Source organism: Balearica regulorum, chromosome 7 (genome assembly GCF_011004875.1).
Source record: "Balearica regulorum gibbericeps isolate bBalReg1 chromosome 7, bBalReg1.pri, whole genome shotgun sequence".
Classification (NCBI taxonomy): Eukaryota; Metazoa; Chordata; class Aves; order Gruiformes; family Gruidae; genus Balearica; species Balearica regulorum.
In genome coordinates this window covers 6,664,262-6,685,045 of record NC_046190.1, presented here as the reverse complement: position 1 = coordinate 6,685,045, position 20,784 = coordinate 6,664,262, and the positions used below count along the sequence as shown (strand labels likewise).

The 20,784-nt window shown below is 43.4% G+C and overlaps 2 protein-coding genes across 7 annotated transcripts in view; both read left to right on the top strand.

Annotated features, from left to right (window-relative positions):
• Window positions 1-20,784, top strand: part of BAG3 (BAG cochaperone 3) — a 260,283-nt gene that overhangs the window by 121,258 nt on the left and 118,241 nt on the right. The window lies entirely within an intron of this gene.
• The window catches only part of GRK5 (G protein-coupled receptor kinase 5), a 170,384-nt gene that overhangs the window by 141,404 nt on the left and 8,196 nt on the right, over window positions 1-20,784 (top strand). For all 6 annotated transcript variants that reach the window (XM_075757768.1, XM_075757769.1, XM_075757767.1 and 3 more), the window contains 8 exons: window positions 30-170; window positions 1,307-1,497; window positions 6,082-6,119; window positions 6,917-7,006; window positions 8,261-8,469; window positions 16,842-16,979; window positions 19,384-19,521; window positions 19,999-20,130. In XM_075757768.1, coding sequence (XP_075613883.1) covers window positions 30-170; window positions 1,307-1,497; window positions 6,082-6,119; window positions 6,917-7,006; window positions 8,261-8,469; window positions 16,842-16,979; window positions 19,384-19,521; window positions 19,999-20,130 — 1,077 coding nt within the window. The remainder of the gene's footprint in view (window positions 1-29; window positions 171-1,306; window positions 1,498-6,081; window positions 6,120-6,916; window positions 7,007-8,260; window positions 8,470-16,841; window positions 16,980-19,383; window positions 19,522-19,998; window positions 20,131-20,784) is intronic.

Below are 20,784 nucleotides of genomic sequence, written 5' to 3'. Positions count from 1 at the left end.
ACCCAGCATTTGTTCTCTTTAATTCGCAGGTCTGCGCCTGCCAAGTCCGAGCGACAGGGAAGATGTACGCCTGCAAGAGATTAGAGAAGAAGAGAATAAAAAAGCGGAAAGGCGAATCCATGGCACTAAATGAAAAGCAGATTTTAGAAAAAGTCAATAGTCAGTTTGTAGTGAGTATTGAACTCCCTATGCTCAGCTCCCTGCTCACCTGCTGAGCACTGTCTCTTGTTGGATCTGACCTCTCTTCCATCTCCTGCTACAGGAAAGGTGCCAGAAGCTGACTCCTTTCGCTTTGCACCTTAGTCCTGCTCCACGCACCTTTGCCAAGTCTCATTTTAGTCTCTGGTCTGTGAGAAATGCACCGAGCAAGGTGCCTGTTTCTACCATGGGAACATAATACATTTTACAGACTTGACTTGCATCAGGGCTGCATCAGGCTGAGCTATTTTTATCCAGCGTGATTACCTGAATTCCCAATGTCTGGGAGAGAGGCGCTTGGAGGAGACTGAAGGAGATTCAACCCAAATAGATTGGCTAGTAGGAGCATCGAGCCAGTGACGTGGAGCTGGTCTGCCTGACATAGGGCTTTCCTGACTCCTGCAAGCTCTTGTGTCTCTTTAAAAACTTCCCTTAGATTTTAAAAAAAAAAAAAAAAAAAAAAAAAGTGTTGTTAGCTCAGCATCTGTCATGTTCTTTATACTTATTTTAGGAAACACTGTGAATACAACAGATGCAAGGTGTTTACTTACCTCTGGCAGAAGCAAAGACAATGGCACATATTTAAAAGCAATGGATAGCTTTTGGGTTGTCTGATTGTTCCTGGGGCACCCACCAGAGCCTCGCAGGGGTGATGCTGACCTTCATGCCTCAGTGATGGTCTGTTTGATCACTGCAGGACTGGGCTATCTGGGCCTTCCTGGGAACCTACTGAGGTGATGGGGTTTTGACAGCTATTCAGCAAAACAGTGCAGCAGGAGGTGTAGATTCCCTTGATTATTAAGATTTTTTTTCTGTGGAAAAGCATGCCTGGAACTAGCATGTTTGTCCAGCCTGTGAAGCTATCTGAGCATTAACCTTGACGGTTTCTGATGATGAATAGGCTGGATTCAACAAATACATCTATAAAATCCTAACATCTGATTTTTCTGTACTTTTGAAATGTATGTTTGCTATTGTGATAAGGCCCATATCAAATTCAGTCGATACATTTTTTTCCTTTTCTAGAGAAAATCTTTAATGAAGAGTTAGTGCTTTCTTCTTAGCAGCTAACTGAACTGTCACAACTAAGCTACAAATGCTTTTCTAGGTCAATTTAGCCTATGCCTATGAAACAAAGGACGCACTGTGTTTAGTTCTGACTATAATGAATGGAGGTGACCTGAAGTTTCATATCTACAACATGGGAAACCCAGGCTTTGAGGAGGAAAGAGCTTTGTTTTACGCAGCAGAGATTCTTTGTGGCTTAGAAGACCTACATAGAGAAAATACTGTGTACAGGTAAGCACTCTCTAGAGTCTTAGGACATCTTTTTTGGGTAGAAAAGAATTGCCTGCATCATCCCTACTCATTGTGGTGTTGTACAGCTTAGATGTCTCTGTGCTTTGGCTGAAATTTTGCAGAACCCTGTACAAATACAGTATGATTCAGTAATCATGGAAGGAAGCAATTGCTTCACTAAATACATCCTGTCTAAATTACACAGAATTAACACAAAGCTCCCCAAACCCTACCTCAGCTTGCACTGGGTGACAGAAAATTATAAAAGTTCCTTTAAAGGGATTTCCTTAAGGAATCTAGTTTCTAGTTGGCATGAAATGCAGATCGTTCCATTCAAGCCTCTGTTTTAATTACTTAGATTATATTGCATTAGGGGCTGTGGCACATCAGCTGTGGAAAAACCATCTCTCCTATCCCAGAAGGACCGCAGTTAGCGCAGGAGGGTGTTTGAGACCCAGGGAATGGATTTACGCTCTAGGACTTGAACTAGTTTGATTAGCTAGATTGGATCGTGATGGTGGCCATAGCGTGCCAGCCGTGGAAGGAGGCACATTCACAGCCGTGCGTCCTGCTGGCAGCATCGCCCCCCGCCGTGGGTGCAGCCAGCGGGCAGGGCGCTGCCCGGAGCGGTGACAGGCAGCCAGCTTCGAGAAGGACAAATTTCAAGTTCTCAGCTTCCAGTCTGGCTTTCAGCTCTATAGAAGCACTTTTCCAGGGCATCATAGCGTTTACTTGCTGGATAAGCAGGGTGATTGCAGACAGAGTTCTTGTGACTCCAGGAGGATTATTTTTTTTTTAAATCAACAACCAATGTGGTTGTAAACAATATTTAACATTTGTCTTCATCATCCCAGCTTGTGAAATCATTATTGCTGGCATTCACAGCAGAAGAGGTTCTGTAAATTGATGAAAGAACTTCCAAGGACGATGATTAATAGACAATGTTATTTTTAAGAACTAAGCCACACTTTAAATCATTTGATATGCCCATGTATAATAAGCATTATGCATATGCTTGTATACATAGAAATTATGATATTGTTCCTTGGAGGAGATCTCTAGCAAACCACCACTTGTTTGCCTCACGGTGACTCAGATCTTGCTAGCTGGCGTAAGGAGGGCAGACAGATAACATGCTGCTTTACTTGGCGCTGGCCCAAGAAGGAGATTTTTTTTTTTTTTTTCCCCAGGAACAAAATAGAATTAAATGTTTAATGTCAATTGAAAAATCAAATGATGAGTGACGTATCTGTCTTCCCTTTTCTTTAAAAAACATCCTAGCACATTCAAAAAAGTTTTGGGAGGTATTATACTGTTTCTTTACAAAGTACGAGATCACAAGCATACTTTATCGATGAAAATGACTGGTACATTCATAACAAGGCTGGTAAAATGCCATACTAATGCCACTTTCTAATAAAACAAATTAGATCTGGCCACCTAAACTAGTACATGGCCCTGAGAGAAATGACATCCTACTTCCTTAAGCAGTTGTTTTCATGTTACTCTTAAAAGAGCTGCTAGTTTACACCTCAGATGGCACATTCATTTTGGTGATGAATGATGTTATATCCTTACAGGTGACATTTTCTAGCAGTATTTTAGGAGCATCTGCAGAGACCCCTAATTTGTAATACCACAGTATGTTTTGGGACCCATGAGAAGTGCTATATAGGTCAATAAAATATAGCAGCTAAATGCTACCGCTTTCTCAAGGTGAATAACTCATTGCAAAACGGTTATTCCTCAGACTTAATTTCATTTTCTATGAACAAAATGCTGCTGAGTAAATCACAGCATTGGAAAATACAACCCCATCTCACGGGCCAGTGACGCACGCTGTGGACGTGACCTGAGAGAACAACCAGGCTCAGAGTCAGATTTATGTAATTCAGAATTCCCTTGCTAAACATGGCGCTTATGTTACCTTTCTCAACTGCATCATGTTAATAAAGGTCAACGGGTTGATTGTTCATGGAAAGCAAACATAAAAAGCTGCTGGTTCTCCTCAAAGTATTTATATATATTAAATATATATAAATATTTATATGTATATATTATATGTAATATATTAAAATTATATATATAAATAAATACATAAATATATGATAGCCATGCCCGGAAGCTCCAGTCAGCATCAGGATCACATTGTCCTAGGCATTACACAAACATACAGTAAAGCATTGTCCACTGTGATTAATTGAGTTGTTCATGCTGTCCTGCTCAGCCAACCAATGTACCATCGCCTTTCTAGCATGGGCACAGTGCCACCAGTTTATGTTTCAGTATACTTAGGCAAGGCTAGTTTTACATATGGGAAGCTGTACCATTGGGAAGTATCAGTACATGTAACTCCATCCACCAGGGAGTTTTATTTCTCCTCAACATTTCAGTACAAAAGTCACGTTCCTCCGTGGCACTTGGAAGTGTTGGCCATGCAAAGGAAACCAGCCTTGATCCTGAGGAACCAGAAATCTGAAAACAGAAATGACAAGTGATGTCTAGGGGGGAGGAAAGACTGCCCTAATTGCCCTAAATCACAGAGGACTGTAAGGACTGAGCTGCTCTTCCGAGTCCTCTCTCATTTTATCATTCAAAGACAACATTTCCGAACTTGCATACAGGATTCTCGTCATTTGGCCACGGTTACAGCTTTAAGTGGGACCAATAACTGCTGGAGCAGAAGATGAAGTAACTAATGAAGTCTGAGTTCTTCAAGGAAATAGTTCTTAAGGGATTTGGAAGACATTTTTAAAAATAAATAGGAAATGCCCTCAACTGTGTTGCTCCAGCATTGGAAACCTTCTGCTGATAGGCAGGGAAAGCCCACAGTGGTATGTTAAACAAAATTACAGCTTCTCCTCAGCATTTGGCTGCCCTTCACATATTCCAGTATTGTTTATTTGAAAAGTAGGCTTGGTACCACTGGGCACCCAGTAAAGTTTATCTTGTGAGGTCAAGAAGGTCTAAAGCAAGCAAGAAGAGGAGATTGTTCACAGCGATCTATGTTCTTGCTTGAAATAGTAAATAAAACCGAGACAAGTTTTGAAATTTTAATCTCAGCATTGTCAAAACTATAAAATACCCCTCTCCGTTCACAGGAAAATTCATGACACTGAAGTAGTTCAGCTTGAAACTCAGGGTGGGCTCCTGCACAGACTGTGCAATGCGCTGATCTCCTGGTGCGAGGGTTTCTCTTGTACACCCCCCTCTCTTTGCTCTCTGAAAAGAAATGAGTCTTGCTGGGAAGCTAACAGAATCAAGCTGGTTCGCAAATGCAAAGAGGCCTTAAGAAAAGCCGAGGCCAAGCACTTCTTGGATTTGCACCAGGCTAAACGCTGTGTTTCAGTAGGAGTCGACCAGATAAAAGTCAGGGCATGATGTTGTGAATTGGAGCCGTACGTGTTTCCCTGCCTCTACCCGGCCGCGCTGGTGCCTTACTCAGGCTCCTGAGCCAGCACAGCCTGCTCCCGTCACACGGTCTTTCTGGGACGCTCCCTGCCCAGCACGTCCCCGTCTTCCCCCTGACAGCCCAGGTCTCATCTCCCAGGCCACCTTCATTCCTGCTCTGCTCTAGCAGCAGGCTGTGCCTCCTCCCTTCTTAGCGGCACGGGGAGGACGGGAAGGAGCGCGCCTGGCTCCCACCTCGACAGCAGCCCTCCGCATCCAGGAACGGCAGCGGTGGCTGCAAAGGTGTGCTCAGCTCCGTGGGTTTGGAAAACAGCCTTGGTCGGGCGAGGGGACTTGAGCGTGGCTGGTCTGGGCAGCATCTAGAAGCAGCAACTGGTGGAGAGGGTTTGGTGCAGACAAACCTTTCAGAAGAATGACCTGCCAAGGCTCTGCTAAATATATGAAAACTAAGATTATTTTTTTTTCAGGAGTTTATAACTTGGCCAGATTTGGGAATTTTTTTTTTCACAGGAGCAGTAAAAGGCACATCTTTGACATCAGAGTGGCCACCTTGCCAATTATCATGGCGTTGCTCCAAACCACATAGGCACTAGAGTTTCACAAATGTTTGTAAGAAGAATTTCAATCTGGGCACAGCATTCCCTCCTCTGCCCCTCATTTTCCAAACCCGCTGAAATTATTACACATGTGTACAAGTGCATGTACACACATTCACATATTTGGTCTGAGTCAGATGCTAGGTATAGAAAATTTGAGCTTAACAGATTGCTATTTCCATTTTCATATGCAAATAAAATATTTTAAAGTTTAAAATTTTTTTTTTAAACAAAAGATTTTATAACAGAAGATGTTAAAGAGATTTAACAACACACAGGACTATAGGGCTTGGTTTACAGGACTTACAGGACTAGATGGATGAGTCCATTATAGAGCGGATTAGGAACTGAAAGCTTGGCTTAGTGAAAAAATGTAACTCCAGTTTAGAAAAAGACATATGGTTTCAGTCTATCTGTGAAGTGAGTTGTAGAAAGTTGTATTGGTTTCATGAGTTCCTTGCTGTTTGAGTTGACGCTCAATTGGTTTATTACGAGTAATAAATGCACTCACACACTGTCGTATGGTTATGTTATCAAAAACAGCTTTATACAAATAACGGCTATCTTTCATTTTCAGAGATTTGAAGCCAGAAAATATCCTGCTAGATGATTATGGTAAGTCTCAGAGGTTTACAGAGATGCTTTCACAGTAAAGTAGATTAAGTTCATTTCAGGATATATATTGCACAAAGACAAATAATAATCTGAAGTGACTAAGAGGCTCAGCATACACTAATACTCCTGTCTTGGGGTGGGTGAAGTGCTGGAGCTCACCGCTCGGGTGGAACGAAGCAGCCGTGCTGCTCAGCAGAGTCTGTTCTCGAGACCGCGGCTTTGCTGGGGGTGTCCGCCTTTTTTCCATTGTTATTCCCTCCTTCTTGTTGCAAGGCTGACACAACACAAAGGAAGTTGTGAATTCTAAATCTGTGCTCCCCGCTCCATTTTCATCCTTTGCTGAGCCAACTCATTTTGTGCAAACCCAGGTACCCGTGTGTTGCTGAAGGCAGCGATAACCAAATCTCACGCTGACTTACAGACCAGATGTAGCCCCTTCAGCCATCAGAGTTACAGAATTATGTCAGCCCATCCATCCCCTGTCATCAGTTCAAGATACTTCCCCGCAGCATGCTCTGCATTGCCTTGTTTCAGGTGGTTTTAAAATATCTAACACAATCCACTCTGTAGCCTCACTGCTAAAATTAATTTCACTGCATTGTAATGCCCTTAGTAATTTCTCTTTTCCTTATCAATGAAATTGCTCCAATTCAGCAATTCGGAATGCTCTTTTCTTAAAATGCCTGAACAGTAAATTGCAAGAGTATTGCAGTGATGACAACAGTTGTGGTTTTGGACTAATTTGGGTCATGTCGTTATATCTGCTTTGTGTTGTTTTGTTTCTTTTTTCCGCCCAGGCCATATTAGAATATCTGACTTGGGTCTAGCTGTTAAAATCCCTGAGGGTGAATCAATCCGTGGAAGAGTAGGAACAGTAGGGTATATGGGTAAGTCTTCAGTACCTCATCTTTTTTGATATTTTGCTGGGATTACTTGAGTTTTGGAGATCCTTCTGCTACATAGGCTTAAGAAAAAGAATAAAAAAAGACTCACATTCAGCTGGGTCCAGTTCTCTGCAGCAACCCACCAAGAAGTCATGCTAGTGGAAATCAGAAGTGGACGAAAAGATGGACCACAGCAGCTCTTAATGAGACTGGTCTATAATCTTAAATCAGCAAAGAAAATTAAAAGGGGACAAAAACACTTGGATGCTAGTGATTTTAGCACAGATTTATTTTAGAAGGGTTATGTGCGTAAGAGAAAGGTTTTTTTCTAGTTGCTACTAGTATAATGCTTAAGATGTATTTGTATGTTTATGATAAAATGGGTAAGTCCACACCTATGGTCATCTTGAGTCTTCCCTTTATGTGCATGGGAGGCTGCACAACAGAAGCATAGAGATTTGTACATTGGTAGAAACACAGCCCCTGAATTAACTAGATCTGTTTTCTAAATTCAATGTAATTATTTTCATTCATTCTCTGGGTGGGCATATTTCTTGGAATAAAAATTGCTTATGCTTATTTGACTAAATAGAAACTAGTTGATATGAGCCACTGTTATACCATATGGAGACTTTAATGAAAGCAAGCGAATCAGTTGTCATTTCTAAATTTTGTTATCTCAGTGTAAGTTAGTGTGCACACTAAGGCTCTGCTTGTGAGCATCTGCGTGTGTGTGCTTGTACCCTTGTACAGAAGTGAGGATGCCTGCAAGACAGTGACTATATGCCCAAAAGCACACGGGATGTTTGCAACACAAAATAAATGGATTTGATTTTTAAAGGGGGGGGGGGGGGGAGTTATAAATTGACTGAAAAGACAGAATTTGCTGTTGAAGAAATGTCACTGCTGTTTACAGGATGTGTGTTTCTATGTCCCTAAATGGCAAAATCTGGAAGGACTCTTAAAATTGGCCCTCTGCTTAATATGTAGCTTCAACTTCTTTTTGTTTTTTTAATTGGTCTGACTTGGTAGAGAAGTCAGAAGACATGGCATGTAACATGTAGAGAAAAAAACATGGCATGTAGCATGCTGCATTTTCTGTCATGCCACCAATAGAAATCAGGAGGTATTTTTATATTTTACCCACCATTCTCTGTGCATGCATATTCAGTCATCGAAATGGAACTTGTAAAATTTAAGTCTTTTGCCTATGTAAATATCAAGCATTTCCACAAGACACATCTTTCTCCTCCACAGCTCCAGAAGTGTTGAACAACCAGAGATACACACTCAGCCCTGACTACTGGGGGCTAGGCTGTCTCATTTATGAAATGATTGCTGGGCAATCACCATTTCGTGGAAGGAAAGAGAAGGTGAAGAGGGAAGAAGTGGACAGAAGAGTGCTGGAAACAGAAGAGGTGTACTCCCATAAGTTTTCTGAGGAGGCCAAGTCCATCTGTAAAATGGTAAGGAGCTTGAAGGCCCAGTGTGGCAGCTTCATTAGCAAGCTGTGTCTGACATGGTCTGAGCAGTAACACAGTACCGTAGAGGGGCTGCAGAGACAAGGATTAACCAAGCTCATCTGTTGATGAGATGACTGCATTCTCTATTCATTCAAATTGTGTTTATTTGGGCTTGCTTCTCCATGAGATTCATCATGGTCATCTTGAGTTCTCTCCAAAGTTTTATGGCCAAGGGAGCGGTATCTATTCTCGTGAGACTTTGAATGTTGGTTTGCAGTCAAGAATGCATTTCTGTCTTCTATAGTCTTGTAGAAAAAATAAAAAGGACTTGATGATGCAAGACTCTGATTGTCTCCTGCAAGGAACTGAAAGCCCCATGCTTCCATTGTCTTCGGTGAGAGCTGGGGGTAACCAGGACAAAGATTATGCAATGAAATTATTGTGACACTCAAATGTTGTCCCACCCCATCTCACTAACTTTGTTAGCAGCTTTTCCCCCAGGGTGCCAGGGTATCCAGCTTTTTTTAATACTGTTGAGCTGTCCTTTAAAATGTTTTCTCACTCTTTCAGCTGGGAATCATTTTTGTAGCACAATAGCCATTTCTGACAATGGAAATCCTCAAACCCTCTGAGAAATCTCAAAGCCGTGTCTGAATTCATCAATGTCTTGTTGACATCCATCTTTAGAAGGCTGAATTCTAATTTGGAAAGGGATGTGTCCTTTTTCTTGATGCTGTTTGCTAAAGAGTGGAGTCTCCTTTGGAAACAATGACATATCTGCGTATACTGGTAGAGAGAGAATGAAGGGAAAGAAAGGTCAACAAATAGGTAGTGAGAGTTTCACCGATATCTTGTGCAACAGGCAAGAAAACAGCAGATCAACAACATTCTGGTTGGCTGGCTTCATGAAGAGACACTGAAGTCTCCTTGCAAAATAATAGTGGTAGTATTGCCAAGTATCATGCCTGGAAGTCATTAACTCACAGTGCACCAACTCATTGCTGAATCCCCAGGGTAGCAATTAACTGACATCACTCTTGATAGATACTCTAGGCCATTCACTGCCCTTAATCTGCGATTCAGAGCCCCCAGTGAAGTCAGCGTGGGAGGATCTAGAACAGCCACAGGCTCTTAAAGACCATTTCATGTGCTCAAACAGCCTGCCATCTCTTTTCTAGTAGCATCTCAACTCCCACCAGGTGAGGAGCAGCATCTGCTGGAGTGGCAGAGAGTTTGTGTTGTTAGCATGAAAAGAAAATGTCATGAGGCAAAAATTACATTCTTGTTGCTTGTTCTGTAGTTAGTTGCAGACATGAGGCATAATGGAATGAAAGTATACCTTGAAAATAACCAAGCCCGTGAGAACTTAAAGCTGAGAAGAATTAAACACAGTGCTGGAGATGACCTACCACTCCCAGGGGAGTAGACGGTGAAAGTCATTACACTGTAGTGGTCATTTTCATCTTCAAGCCATAGAGCCTATGGTGTCAGGGAGTCGGGGACTTCAAGAAGTCACCTATTTCAGTCCCTTGCCTCAGGGAAGCATGAACTACATATAAATCATTCCTGACAACTTGATCATTACTGCTTCACTGTCCAATCACGTGGCATTTAGGTGGTTTGTGCAAACTCTTAATGGATCCAAAGATAACCCTGTCCTTTTTGAGCATTAATGCATTAAAATTACTGTGCCTTAAGGCTAGAAGAGCCTTACTTCTGATACTGAGTATGATGGCATTTGTGGTTTTCCATCCAAAGGAAGTCATTTATTTTATCAAGCGATATTTTTAAAAATCCACGATTCAAATATATTTTCTCAAATTCTTTTTGCTCTTTATATTGAAAACCAGGACTTTGTTGCTTTGTATCTGCATCTTAACAGGGAAACAAAAAAGTGATTAAGTACCCATCATACCTGCAGAATGAAGCATAAAGTTGCAGTACATAAATCTAATTTGAGCTTTCACAAAGATCCAATGCAAAAGGCTTTCCTGTAGTGGACTCTTCAGGGCAGGAGTGAGAAACAACATGTTTTACACCATGTTGCCTAAGCTTCTCTTCAAAGCTTACTCCATGAGCTAACAGCGTCTCCATCAGGAAATATATTGTCTTTATTCATTTACTCATACTAAAACCCTTTAATGTCACCCCACGTCAACCTTCCCCTCCTGGATGTTTATGCCCTTTGCATTTTTGCAGGCACATATCATAGCTCCCATTAATCATCATCCGCCCCATATTTCCATGTTTCATTTTGTAAATCGTTTCCCATAAATTAGACCTCATTTTGGACTGAAACAGAGATGAATAATAAATAATTAGGAACAGGGGCAGCTGGCTTTCTGGGAAGCTCCCCAACCCATAGTTCCCATATAACATAACTGCTTCATGGTGTGTTTTTTTCTGTGAAAAAAACCAGTCTTTCTAGGAAATGCTCCCTGTTTGTTGTTGTTGTTATGACTTGTATTTCATTGATGTACATGCGTTTTCCCTGACATGTTTTCCCTGACAAGTGCAGTCTTGCATCCAAAGATGTGACTTGAAGTGCATTCAAGTCAACAGTATTGGATGGGCCCATATTGCTGTACTCTTCTGTCACGCTGGCAGTGTCCTGTTTGTCTACATTTCTCGCAAAAGGGATCTCTGATTGGAGGGTGCAAAGAAGACAGAGCCAAGCTCTTGGTTTGGTGCCCAGTGACAGGACAGGAGGCGAGAGGGACAAACTGAAACACAGGAGGGTCCCTCTGAACATTAGGAAACTCTTTTCTGTGGTGAGGGTAGTCAAATACTGGAACAGATTGCCCAGAGAGGATGTGGAGTCTCCACACTTGGAGATACCCAACCCCAACTGGGCACAACCTTGAACAACCTGTTCTAGGTGACTCTGCTTTGAGCAGAGGGATTGGACTAGACAATCTCCAGAGGTGCCTTCCAGTCTCAGCTGTTCTGTGATTCTGATCTTCATTTGCTTCCTGAAGTGCCTCCCCAACCAAGTAAAAGATGATGGATTCTTTTTTCCCCTAAAAGAAACTCTGTCATCATACTGCTACTACTCCTGCCTGCTTTCACCCCTCCTCTCTCCTTTCATCCCTGGAAACTAACTTGTTCACATATTATGACACCTTAAAGTTTATCAGCACTGCCTGAGAATAACTGATCTTTCATCTGTTATAAGAGGGACCTCACACACATCAAGGTGCTCTTCAAATGATTATCACTGCCATTGATAATAATAGTAATAACAACAACAATAATCTTCTGTAGTAAGCCTTTGCAATAATTGTCACCCATGCCTGAGAGAGTTTTGACCCTTCAGTTGGCCAGATTGGGCTGTGATTTCATAAGCAGGGCAATATAAAGCCATTTATGTCATTCTGGCATCTTCAGTTCCCATCTACACCATTGTCTTGTCTCATTTAGTAATTGAGAGGTGACCATTGCATTACTTTTCTATTCTCTAAAAATTGTTCAAAATAGTATGTTTACTTCTGTCTCAGGGTTGAAATTTATCTAGGTGATCCCATAAATTACTTGATCAGCTGGGTCAATGGAAGTGGTTTTACCATTTCCCTTTTCTCTATTCATGAGCAGCAATTTTTTGCTCTTACCCTACAAAAAGTTTCCCTTACCTCCATAATTTTAGGACAAATATCTTAGGACTTGGAGTTATTTATTACATGGTATGATCTGGATGTGAACTGACTGATCACATGAATATAAATAAAGCAGCGCTTTGGGGACTGTTGGCTTTTTTTAGCAATCCTCACAACAGTTGTTTCTTTTTGTAAAGGAAGCAAAACAAAGTTGTGGAAAAAGTCTCAGACATTGCAGAGTTTCTATCCCCAGTGGGGATCAAATGAGTGACATGAAAGTATCACAGAGTTCTTTATATCAAGAAAAAGATCTTAATGTAACTTCACCACTGCTCTTCAAGACTCTTCTTTGAAAGTCCTATTCTAGTCACGCTTTGCCCATAACTCTGTATACGAAATCCTGCCCTCATTTACACACATCCAGCGTCATCCGGAGCCTTTGTTAACAGAACATAAAGCTCTGCTGCTTGGTATCAACTTCATGCATGGTTGGATGGCCCAAGCCATCTTGAGATCTGAAAGTCTGTGAATTCTCCATAGGCTTTGGCTGTAGAATTGCACTTAAACTATGTTTGACTGGGTCATTGCACTGCTGTCCCAGGAGGGCTTGTCATCAGCCTGATGTAGTTGGTTTTATTCTGCTCTCTGTTCATATTAAATACATAATTTGAAACTAAATTAAACAAAAGTATAGACATGACTCAAAACATACAGTTATGTCCGCTTTCTTTCCCTGGTCAGATTCCCAAATGGAATGCATATTTCAGGCTATTACATGGATTTGTTTCAGGCTATTACACAGGTTTACTATTGCAGAAAGCTGCTGGGGCTGCAGGAAATGGTACAAGACTCATTATTCCTTGGAGAAAGGAAAGACTTCCCCTTCTGGAAAATATTCTAGTCCATGCTATCTCTTGATACGCACAACAGAAGCCAGAAGTGTCTGCTTTCACCTGTTGCCATTTCTGGAGCTAGCTGCAGCTACAGCTTACCAAATTCCATTAATTTCTTTTTTTTGTCTCCATTGGGACACTCCTGGTACTCTTCTCAAGAGGCAGGCAGCTGCTCCGCTGCAGCAGGGCTTTGCAGAAGAATCCTTTCTGTGGTCTTTCAGTCCCAGTCTATTCCCAGTGGCCTGTTCCCTTTTGCGTCTTTCAGCCTGCAGTGGCCAGCCACCCATGACCAACTGCATTCATGCTCCAGAGGCTTCCTTCTGGCATCTGAGGCTACTGAATACTCCCTTGTTTATCATGGAGGAGCCCAGGGATCCCCAGGCAGTCATCTTCTATCCTCAACTACCCCATCCTCTGACCATGCACTCCAAACAACTTCTAACATTTACAGCCTGGCAAGGGTAAATTCCCAGATTAGCTTGGTCTTCCCACTTAGTCCAGAGGCAGGAGAATTACTGGCACAGGCAGGAAAGTAACCCTCTTCCCTTCACATCTGACTTGCAGAGCAGAAACTACAGAGGTCTCCTTCATCAACTACAGGCAAGTCTAAATCTACCCCTACCTTCAAGGTATCATTTTCAAAAGTATATCAGAGCCATGGGTAGTAACAGTGGTCCTTCTGCCTTCAGATTCTTCTTTCTACCTGTCAGAAAAGACCTCTCAACATGAGAATAGAAGATCAAAAGAACTTTTGTCTTCACTGCCCAGCTACAATAGAGCAAACCAGATCTTGACTAGAAATTCCAAAGCAATCTTCTCCATGTAGGTTAAATCCATATGTCTGTTGGGATTTAAAAACAAGCAACCAACCACCCTCAAAAAAATCCCAACCAATCAACAACAACAACAAAAAAAAAAAACCCAAAACCAAAAACCCAACCAGCCTACAATAAAAAACCTTGCCTTAAGACCATGAGAGCGGAAAGTCTCATGAAAGGATTTGAAAGCAAAACATCCCTTCTTCTTGTACCCAGGGAAAGCAAGCTCCAGAGAAGAGCCCTGAGAAAGATCTTTTTTTATGAGCTGGATCAGTATGGTGCTGTATCACATGAATCTATGTGCTCAGAGGATGGCAAGGCACAGAGATGTTTCTTCAAGTCTTTCTCCATCTCTGTGAACCAGCCAGTCATGGTGACCAGTCAGACCAGATGCCACCACCTAGACAGCAGCAGAGGCAGAGGAATCTGTGAGAAAGTGACATAGCTATCCGGAAGCTGGAAGTTGCTGTTGTGGCCAGAATCACTAGCTTTTCCCCCATCCCTCTATCCATAGTCTCCTCTGGCTATTGCTGCTGCTACTGCTGAGGCAGAAAGAGCTAAGCAGAAGACTCTTATGTCCCACAAACCCCTTCACCATCTCTTCTGGCTGCTTGGCCTCTGCCATTGTAGCTTGCTCAGGACTGGCTGGACGATGGTCTCTGCATACATGGGGCACACTGATTGCCAAAGCCATTTGCTGTCTCAGGCTGGAAATGAGGCCCCTAGCAAAAAAATGCAGAACTGAGGAGGCTGTGGAAGTCAGATAAGAAAACCACTGATGCCCAGGGGTAGCAGAGCATTCAGAGAAGCCAAAAGAGCTGTGACCCTGCAAACCTGTGATAACGACAAGAAAACCCAGTTCTAGCCAGACACGAGAGGAAAGATTACCAGCCTCCCATTAGCAAAAACCAGTTCTTTCAACGTTCTTCTTCATTGAGGTGATGTGGCCAAGACAGCAACACAACCAGAGGGTACTGGGGCATACCCTGAGCTGGAAAGCCTACAAGCATCATCTCCAGACAACCTTTCCTTAGCGAGGAAGCTGCCTGGCTCCCCATTCCCAACATCCTGCAAAGATGCACCCGGTTCTCCACCTGATCTCCTGAAACACTTCTCTTCCTTTCTGACCCTCCCGAAAGCTATTTGCCTCCTGCTCTCCTAAGTGAGCCCCAGCCAGGCCCTTCAAGGTACAGGTCAGTTCGCTGACTGCCCTGGCTGTGAGGGACAGCTAGTGAGATCCCTGGGGAATTATCCAGGGGTGCTCCCAAGGGTGCAGTCCTTTCATGGCCTCAGATACCCAGAGAACCCAAACCACCTCCCTGTCCTGCCTGGGCGCTGAGCCCCCCGTGGGCAGGCAGTCCCGGGGGTTTTACTAATCATTTCAGCACGACTGGTCTGCACAGCCCACCCGGGGAGGGGGCAAGGGGAGAGAAGGTGAGGGGCGAACTTTTCCCTCCCCCGGGCACCCAGGCACCGGGCCCCTCGGGCCCCAGGACACAGCTCCAAGGCCGCTTTACTCGTCGGTATCCCTCCCCGAGGGGCGCGGAACGCTTCGCCGCCCCCGGCCGGGCCTCGCCACCCCCCCGGCCCGCCGGGCTGCCCGGCCGCGCTGCCCTTTCCTCTGCTGCCCCCCGGCGGCCCGCGGTGCGCCCGGCAACCGCGCTCCCCTCAGCTGGGGCCGCGCCGGGCTTCGCCCTCCTGCCCCGCTCCCTTGCCCAGCCGGCGGTGGGGCCTTGGTGTCAATGCAGGCTGGCTCGGCCCCTTCCTTCAGCAGGCGTTTAGAAGTCGGGGTACCAAAAGTGCTGAGCGGTGGGGTGTCTGCCTGGCTGCTTGCCCGGCTCCAGGAGGCGTACCCTTCCTGTGGAAAAGGGTGTTCTTTCCTCCATGATACTGCACTCTTAGTACACAGTCTTTTCCCCTAGAGTGGAGGCTCCAGCAAAGCTTATCTTGACTGTTTTCAATGCATGTTTGCTTTTCTGTTGCACTAAGGCACGTCAGGTATCTCTTTAATAGGCAGTTGGGATCCCTGGGAAGATTATGGTGAATTCGGCGTTACATTTTCTCTCCTCTGAGAGCATCATGCAGACTTCCTCAAAGGAAAAAAGGAAACAAATTTGTGAACTTTCACTTTTCAGCAGATTGGCTGAAGTCAGTGGTACATTTAGAAAGGTCCCTGTCCCAAATGATGGTCTTTTTACACCAGTCATTTGCATGCTGAGATCTGCCTCTCTCCAGCCAAGGCATTTTGGTGAAGATTTGGCTACATGTTCTGTCTCCTCATCCACCAACCAGTCTGTGTCAGAATTGTTCTTCCATTAACTGTTCTCTTGCAGATCAGTTAGGCCATCCATACAGGATCTTCCAGGACCTACAACCCCTGGTTTTGTGTTCATGGACCTGCTTATCTAATAGACCAAGGATGCTGAGTTCAATTAGTGTCCATTGCTCCATTGCAGGGACCCAGGAAACAGGCAGAACTTGCTGTAGCAGGTAGAGATTGCCCTTCTCTGAAAACAAACAAGGCTGAGCTAAGGATGGTTACCAATACTGGCTCCATGAATAAACTCCCCTTGAGTTGAGCAGAGACAAGCCCATGAGCAGAAAGGGTATGATGTGTCATGTGATGTACTGGAAGATACTGGAATGAGTGGAGGGAAATACAATTTGATAGTAAAGTCATTCAGCCTAAGCAGCACAGGAAAATTGTTCTTACAAGAGCAGCAAGAAAAAAAAAAAAACCTGAGAAAAAGCACATGGGGCTTATGAATATGCACCTATATATGTTATTAGGGTATGTCACTTTCTTCTTGAGAGTGTTCACTGAAAGTAAGCAGAAGCCACTGTCTCTATTTTGACTTTAAGCACTTTACAGCAGGTAATTTTCAAAGGGTTTCACCAGCATGTAAAACAGCGCAGTCTTAATCCATTTAACTTTCGCCATTAAGTAACAGTAATTATAATTCCCCTCTGCACTTTCCTCTGGGCACATTCAGAACCAACTGGAGATCAAAATATATTTGCGGAGCTTTTGCTTTTCTGACATCCTTACCCTTCCTCTTGGCATGTTTCAGCTCCTCACCAAAGACGTGAAGCAGCGGCTAGGATGTCAAGGGGAAGGTGCAACAGAAGTGAAGAGGCACCCCTTTTTCAAGAGCATGAATTTCAAGCGGTTAGAAGCAGGAATGCTGGATCCTCCCTTTGTCCCTGATGTAAGTATGATAGGAAGAGCCCCCAGTGGCCTCTTTCAAGAGATTTGTCTCTAAAAATAATGTCTCTCTCTTAGAGCTGTCATCACTCTCTGCATGGGTAGGTGTCCTAGGAAGATGCTATAAGCAGTAGGGCTAGATTGGGGAGGCTGGGAGGAAGAGGAGAGCTGCTCTGTAGACCTGTGCATGCAGGGTGGGTGGGCCTCCACGTAGGGTGGTAACCTGGGGCTTGAGTCATTCCCACTTGCTTTACCACAGTCTTCCAGTGTGACACTGGAGGCACCACTTGATCTGTTCATGCCTCAGTTCCCAAACTTTAAACTGGGAATCTTTGTATTCCCTTATCCATGGTAGCAGTGTGAGAATAAGTACGCTGAGGACCAGGTGGTGCTTGGAGCAATCAGCAATGAAAACCACCTGTATGCATACAGATATATAGATATATATGCTGAGGTGAAATCAGAATTACAAAGTCCAGAGCTCTACAGAACTGAGGAATGGACTGGATCATCATGAAAACAGGCGTTTGTTACAGAGAGTCTGAACCAGATTTAGATATCAAGTGTCACCTCAAGCAGACGAGGTGACTTGGACCTGAGACAGCATTTTAAACTTGTTAGTGCTCATGGGGCGGGGAACCCAGCACTGAGACCTTACTCAGGTTTACACACGAGTCTTGCACATACTGAAAGTCTTTATTGCATTGGCAATAACAAAACTTTTTCCACCCTTTTGTGGTATCAGTCTCTACCCCAGTGCTCAGAGTTATCTGATTATTTTCCTCCTGCAGAGCTCTCTCTCTGGCTAGACCTTCTATCCTTAAAGTTCCCATATGGTTCTAAGTAAACACTGCCATTTTAACGTATTAAGGAAAGTAACATCTTGGCAGCTCTCGTTCACATTGCTGCAAGCTCAACCAAACCAAAGTGGTTTGAACGCTACAAAAGTTTACTTTAGCTGCTCTGGTTTTGCTTTACATTTTACTATGTGGCCTAGCTATTCCTGCCAATTAGCCCATGGTGTTACGACCTGCTTTAGTGGGAAGAAATAGGAGACAAGCTACTATTTCTTTCTGATGTAGAAAATCAGAAATTTCTGGGCTCAAATTTGGGATCCGCCAGAGTGTATTAAAAGCTTAACTGTGGCGTGTAAGGCCTAGAAGGTACCTCTTATAGACATATTTGCTAAAGCAGAGGCACATAAATTTTTATGGCTATTTATTGAGAACTCAAGAGCTGCCCCTAATTTAATTTATTTGGCAATTCATCCATAGATTTCCAAGTCTTTACTGAAGTCAACTGAATCACCCAAAACTATATAGCCAATGGCAGGGGTTGTAATCCAACCCATGGCTCTCCGTCCTCTTCTAGACTATTCTGTCTCCACAAAAATGTTGTGGATTGCAGCCGTCAGGAATGCAGAGGGACGCAGCCTCCAGCAAATAGGACTTCTGTCAGGAATGAACTTGATTTGTTTGGTCACACTGCTCGGTTGGACCCCTGGGCTGTGCAGTCATGGTACCATGTGTAGACAGTAGGATTCAACATGTGCTTGAGTTCAGCAGGTCAGCCGAGTCCCACAAGCCAGCCCTCAATTATTCCTGCACATCAAAGGGTAACCATGCTGTTGATGGGAGCTCTCTGGGCACGCAGATGACCGCATTAACTATGATGGGTAGCCAGCGATGACTGTTTCTGCTTTCTGTGGCTGACTGCTGGAATACAAGCTAAAAGCAGCCTCACTGCAAAGAGTCTTGTCTCTGTCATCCCAGAAAATTAAGCAGTTTAAAAAGGCAAAGCCATTTGACCATTTGATTGAAGAAAGGCAGACGAGTTAAAAGAGTTAATAGAGGTGATTCTGGACAGCTTCCAGCAGCTGAGCTATTAATAAAAACAATGGAAAAATGCCAAGCCTCTTCTGTTTTCTTTAGCAATTAATATACATTCCTTTCAACTTTTAAGCTGCAAGCTCTACAGCTCTCTGAGCAGAAGGACACGTCTATCCGAGGTCCCTTTTCAGGGCTGTCGCCAGTGTGTCACTCATAAACATTCTGGTTTTCTGTTGTTCCCCCTCTAAAAGAAAAGACAACTGAAGGATTTTATTTTTGTTTTCTTGCTCTTTCTGTCCTTTTCCCCTCACCTCTTAGCCATATGCTACATGGATGACTAAAACCCTCTTTGGCTGCGCTGATGCTTTAAGGACTTCAAAGTGGGAAGTTTAACATGCTTAAAGCGAAGTCAGCCTTTGATGATAAACGTGCGGGCAGACCGAGTCTAGAGAAGCAGGATGCAAATAGTCACTTGTTGTTAGGCATTCTCACTTGACTGAATCTGTGAATGAAAGCACATGGTCAGACTCAGAAGTATTTTTTCTCTTGCTGTTTTTCTTTTTCTTTCTGCTGAGACAGCCCAGAGCAGTATACTGCAAGGATGTGTTAGACATTGAGCAATTCTCCACAGTGAAAGGAGTTAACCTGGACCAAACAGATGATGATTTCTATTCCAAGTTTTCCACAGGATCAGTGTCTATTCCATGGCAAAATGAGGTAAGGATGTACCATAGTAAGATTAGTCCAATAAACCCCCCTAACACAGGTGGTTTGAGAGGAGCTGTATATTTCCAGTAATATATAGCTACTGGATAACTTGCCAGACTCTGATGCTTCCATAACTTACAAATGGCCTCTTTCAAGATCTATAATGTACCACAGATGTCAGGTTCAGGTGACTGTATCTGTTGGCTCTGCATGTTTGTGTAAATTGGCAAGGATCCTACTGTACTTCCTTCTCCTGGATTTCCACAGAGGTGTTTCAACAACAGCTCTGAGGAACTTCCATGGGATGGCTGGAAGTCCTAATGGGAGGCTCCTCCATGGGTGATCCTGATCTCACCCATTGTCTTGTACCTGCAGCAGGTCCCAGCTGCAGCAGTTGACTCTGGAGCTTGACTTTGAACAACCTACTGGGATATATTTAGTGCAGATGTATAATTTCTTTTTTTGTTTCTTACTGTATTCCGCTAGATGATAGAAACAGAATGCTTCAAAGAACTGAATGTATTTGGACCAAATGGTACTATTTCACCAGACCTAAACAAAAGCTACCCCCCAGAGCCACCCAAGAAAGGATTGCTACAGAGAATATTTAAACGACAGGTGAGATCTTTTATGACTAAGACAAGGAACATCCCTTGGATGCCCAGTGTCACAGCCATTATCACATATGATAATTTTGTAGGAGAAAGACAGTATGTTTTAGAGAGGACTTGCTGTCACAGTTACCTGGCTCATACTGCCTATCCCAGGTTTCCTATCTACCTCTTGTCATTTTTGTACCACCAGAAGTTCCATCGTTTTTCATCAGCTTTTTCTCCAGTGATTGAAAACTTCTTACCCAAACTATTTTTCAGTGGTATGCTGAAACACCTTTTGAAATGGTTATATGATTTTGATAAGGTCCTTGTGAAAACCCTTGATATATATGTTAAGAAAAGAAAATGCAAATGCTGAGTGAAGTAGTCATGGCAGGAAACAAAGACACTAGAGAACAGAGCAGACCAGAGAATACGTGATGTACAGCTTTCATAAGGCACCATGGGACCATTTGCAAATCTAAATAACGTTCTTAGACCGATCTATTTCTGTAGGGTTAAAACCATGCCTGAGCACTGGCAGGTATCCTCTGTATTAGTCAGATTTAGCAGATACTGACATTTTGCAGTGAATTGATTTGACTGCTGGAGCTTGAGTGAGTCGTCTTTGCTGTATTCCTCAAGAACTGCCATGGTCCTCCTGACGCAGAAAGAATAC